The sequence below is a fragment of the Antennarius striatus genome, chromosome 17 (assembly GCF_040054535.1).
Source record: "Antennarius striatus isolate MH-2024 chromosome 17, ASM4005453v1, whole genome shotgun sequence".
NCBI lineage: Eukaryota > Metazoa > Chordata > Actinopteri > Lophiiformes > Antennariidae > Antennarius > Antennarius striatus.
In genome coordinates this window covers 15,378,212-15,382,902 of record NC_090792.1, presented here as the reverse complement: position 1 = coordinate 15,382,902, position 4,691 = coordinate 15,378,212, and the positions used below count along the sequence as shown (strand labels likewise).

The following is a 4,691-nucleotide window of genomic DNA, read 5'->3' as shown; positions in this document are numbered from 1 at the left end:
GAGGGCTGGGTAGGGTGAGGGGGTAACACACGCAATATTCCACCCAGTGTTTTTGGTGCCTCACATGGGTATATGTGACAGCACAGCATGGGGGGCTTCAAGGTAACTTTATCCCCCCCAGAAGGTCTAGGTTATTCTTAGCTGGAGCTCTGCACACCAGCTGCTCTGACAGGCCTTTTTTGGCGTTTGAAGGGGTGTGTGCCATATCAGTTGGCTGAACCGGGAAACCCGTACTGATGGGATTATCTGCTCACTAAATCGGAATAAATCAGGTGTCCTAGATGAGGAATGGACAATAATACCATTGGAAACAATAAAATGTTTCCCTGCTCAGCATCAGCAGACATTACGTTCACATTCATGACTTCCTTTTTCCACCATCTGCCCATTTTGTTCACAGCGTCTTCATTGCTCATCACTTTCTTTTTATGCACTCACAGCTGCTTGCGGTTGTTTCAGCTCAGACATACTGTATGTACAATGTAATGTTTGAAGTTATAGAAAAGGCATTCCAGTAGCAGAAATTGAAGTCGCTTTTATTTTTTTTAATTTTAATTTTATTTTTTTAATTAAAAAAATTTTTTATGGACACATTTTGGATCTGATGATGGTAAAAAAAAGAAGAAGATATTTTCAAAGTTATTACAGTACAAGTAATCCAGAGAGGATGTGAACGTCATGATAATCCAACTCGTCAGAAGTTCTCCAAAGTCATTGGGATTCCTTTGGGGACAAATACATTTTCTTAATGTTGGGGTACATCAGTTGACATAACATCGATGGAAAGCCATGCCATTAAATAGTGGGAGAATATGGTTCGTAGCGGAATGTGTGAACAAACATGCAGTAAATATACTTTGTTGAAATTCATCAATTGTACATCAGGGTAAAATGATACAGATTTCAGATACACAATACATAATACTATATAACCAGAGGGTTGTCTTCACAGTAGAGTTGCAGAGCCGGTGGGCACAGGTCTCGCGATCAAGGTGAGCTCCACAGGTACAGGAGGAGGAGCGTATCTCTCCTCCCTCAGCAGCCTCAACAATAAATCCTCAGAGTTCCAAGGCCAGCGGTAAACACGTGTGTTCTGAAGCCAGCTCGGGACGTGATTCTGCATTTACATGTTCGTATCGTAGAAAAGAAATATTTGAGTGAAAACAAGAAAAAGTGTGGAGTAACTGAAAAAATAGCTAAAAATAAATAAAAATATATGTTTTTTTTAAAAAAAGAAATAAAAGTCTTTCTGACCAGGGATGCATTGAGGAAGAGAACCGGTATGAATCTGAAATTCAAGCTGCCTTGCAGGATGAATTCTTTTTGCATCTGGAAAAAAAGAATTTGAAGTCTAAGCAACTATTTGCAATCCTTTTTCTGACTGTTGTGTCTCATTTGCACAAAGACAAAACATACACTCACCATGGTGTGAAAATATCTGGTTTGCAGACCATGTCTGTCTGCCACAGAGCTCTCAATGTCTGCCTTGTACCGTGGACTGATGGCGATGATGATCAGGGTTGAAGGCTGTTAAAACACATCCCAGACTGATTCACTGCCTGATAAAACAACTTTAATTCAACAGAATAAAGCTAAAACTGACATTAAGTTTGGACACAATAATTTTAATTTGATTATTGTAATCATTACAATAATAATCATTACAATAATAATCATTGCAATAATCATTATAATAATAATTTAGTGCTGAATAGCACTAAATGATAATTGTAATCATTTAGTGCTATTCAGTTTTATATTTAACCACTATCTAGTAACACCACCATTATTACTACATCTATTCTAACTCAACCATAGTAGTGCAGGACTGAACGGAGTGTTAAATTAGTCATTCACTTACATCTTTTAGATACCCGTCCATCTTCTTGTTGTCATCTGTGCATTTAGGGTTGTCAAATATTCCAATCTGTGAAATGACATCCAGAGCTGTGAGTGTTCAGATGTGTTTTAATAAAATGTGCAGTAATTTAGAGAAGAAGAAGTAGCTCACAGGGAGAAAACCTTGTTTTCTCAAGAAGTCCGTGAAGGCAAAAATCTCTGAAGTGGCATCCGAAGAATAAGTTATAAATATGTTTCCTGAGAAGAGCAGAAAGAATTTATCTTTAGACAACGCAAAGATCTTTTTTGGGTTTATTTTAATTTTGCTCACCTCCTGCTTTAACTACAAAAGGATCATTTGAATTCACACCTTCATTGAATATAAACAAGCCTTTTACTGCACTGTGCCAAAACACAAAATGATGACACACAAACCATGACAAACGTCTTTATGAAGGAACGCAAAGAGACTCACGGCACTCCTCGGGCAGATTGATTGCTCTCCTTTCCTCACGTGGATGTGTAGCACACACCTCCATCCCGGCTGAACTCGGGTTCATTTCGCTCACCTGTGACATGCTCTCCGTGGGGGGGAGGAAAAACTGTGGCACATTCACCGAGACACCTCCCTGAGCAAAGCTGCCATTAATGAAGTCATTATGAAATCAGACCCTGAAGCCATCGGAAAGGAAAACAAAGTCTTCTTTGTTCAGTTCTAACGTCTGATAGGCATGTGTAATATGCAAAGCATGGATTGTAACAGCACTTGGTGCACGGCATGTGATTTAATACTGAGGCATGGAGGAACTTTGCCTGTTACTGGACTAGTTATAGTTACTAGTAGTTAGTCTTTTTTTTTTTTACCACTTCTGGACATCAATCCATGGTCCTCTGTGCTGGCTGGGGGCAGAGTGGAGGTGTCGCTGAAGTGAGTTAATGTTGACTCCTACAGAGAGAGATCATATGTGACATTACATTTAAACATTTAAACATTTCATTGTGACGGCACAGCAGTTGAGAATAAGCAACACACGTTTAAATAAACTATTACAGAGATAAGAGGGTCTTGAAAGCACAGATATGCAGAGACACTGACCATCCCCTATTGTTTTAAAAAATTTGCAGTATGTTTAGATGTCCATGAATATCCAAGAGATTATAATAAAACAATTGTGAAAGTTGCCTTCCTGGTGCAAAAGCTCTTTATCTTTCTGTACAGTCAGTACATGTTACAGATAATACTCATGCACCTGCAGCAATCTGAAAACAATTTAACTTGTGAACACTTATTTTGTGTTTTTTAGACAATGTTACACCATTTTCTCCCTTCCAGTAAAAGAAAACACCCCCCCCCCAAAACCCCCCCCCCAAAAAAAACAAAAACGTCCATACCGTGATTGTACATCGTGTGAAGAGGTGCAAAAGATTCAGAGTACTGACAAGTAGCATCAAACCTTAGCGGCAAAGTCAATTCATTATTTTCCTCCGCCCTTCTGAAATGATAAATCTGAATTATTTTATCTTAAAAAAATTTTCTTTAAAGAAAGTGTTTCACTTAATTCTTTGATGTTCTAACCTATTTCCTTACCTAGAAATGCCACCACCCATCCTATCTCCCACAGGAGGAGGGCAACAGCCATGAGGATGATAATGATAATGATGATAATTATGATGGATTTTCATCCCAGCAGGAGCCTCTCCTCTACCTTCTGGATCTTTGAGCTGCACCAGCTTTTTATTCAATGCAACACAAGCAGGAGGCTGAAACATTTGGTTTGCCCGTCTGACTCCACAAGGAGATTTTTGATAGAAATGATAAGTATCCATACATCTTGGTAGGAATTTATCATGGTAAGGATGAGCAGGAAATATCTGGTTTACTGTGACTTCAGGGTCCAAAAGTTGATCAGAACTCTGTGGTTGATTCGCGCCTTTCATTTGTGATTCATCCATCTTAACCAGATTTCTTCGCTGGCTGAAACACAGAAGAAATGTTAGCCGTTTGAGGATGAAGGTAACAAACATGGCATCTGGTTCAAGTAAGACTTTGACTTGACTTAGAAATACATGCTGTAAATACTAAACGACATACACTGAAGGTGTTGTACTTACTGTGACAAGCAGCGGAATCGTCTCACCTGTTCTCTGCTGGATTCTTTGAACTCTTGTGGGTGTATAGACTTGTGCTTGTGTGACAACCTGCTATATGCAAATTCCTCACTGCATAGGCGATGACCAATCAGAGCCACGGTTGCAGTATTTTTGTTTCTGAGCCAGATGATCCGGGAACGTTTAATCAGGAAGTTTATCCGTCCAAAATGTAAATTATTACTGTCAACACTAGATATTTCATCATGGTTGGTTGAAATGATTTATACATTTATGAGGGCAACAGAAAAAGGAGTGAAATCATGTGATCAACAACAAGTTCAAATGAAGTTTCAGTCCTAAGTTTGTGACATAACAGAAACCAAACTAGGTAATGTTCATTTAATCCAAAGAAAACGAGAATTACTTTAGCTATCCTGCTCTGGTTGGACTTGTGCAAGTGATTTACAGTCATGTTATCCTGAAGCCATATTTTATGCTGACAAAAAAGAGAGAAGAAAAAAAAACATTAAAAAAAATCACTAGTAGGAGTTTCTACTTACGCTTAGATCACTGTTTGCTGGCCGTTTTTCTTCTGGCATGTTCTCTGGGGGTAGGTAGCAGCTAAAGCAGGCAGAAGCAGAACACATTATTTTTTGGGGGATCGGAGAATGACTCATGGTTTAGGTATAAATGGATTATTCTAAAAAACGATAAATATAAATGTTACATTACAGTTACGTTAATGTAAATTCAGACGGTGG

The 4,691-nt window shown here is 38.6% G+C and overlaps 1 protein-coding gene across 1 annotated transcript; it reads right to left on the bottom strand.

The window, feature by feature from the left end:
• Positions 1-614: 614 nt before the first annotated feature.
• LOC137611369 (E3 ubiquitin ligase TRAF3IP2-like) lies at positions 615-3,296 on the bottom strand. Its single transcript, XM_068339520.1, has 8 exons — positions 3,232-3,296; positions 2,704-2,785; positions 2,315-2,478; positions 2,012-2,097; positions 1,862-1,927; positions 1,423-1,527; positions 1,255-1,329; positions 615-1,117 (listed from the first exon to the last, which is right to left on the bottom strand). Exons 1-8 carry the CDS (start codon positions 3,242-3,244, stop codon positions 947-949), a joined length of 762 nt encoding a protein of 253 aa, XP_068195621.1. The 5' UTR covers positions 3,245-3,296; the 3' UTR covers positions 615-946.
• Positions 3,297-4,691: the final 1,395 nt, after the last annotated feature.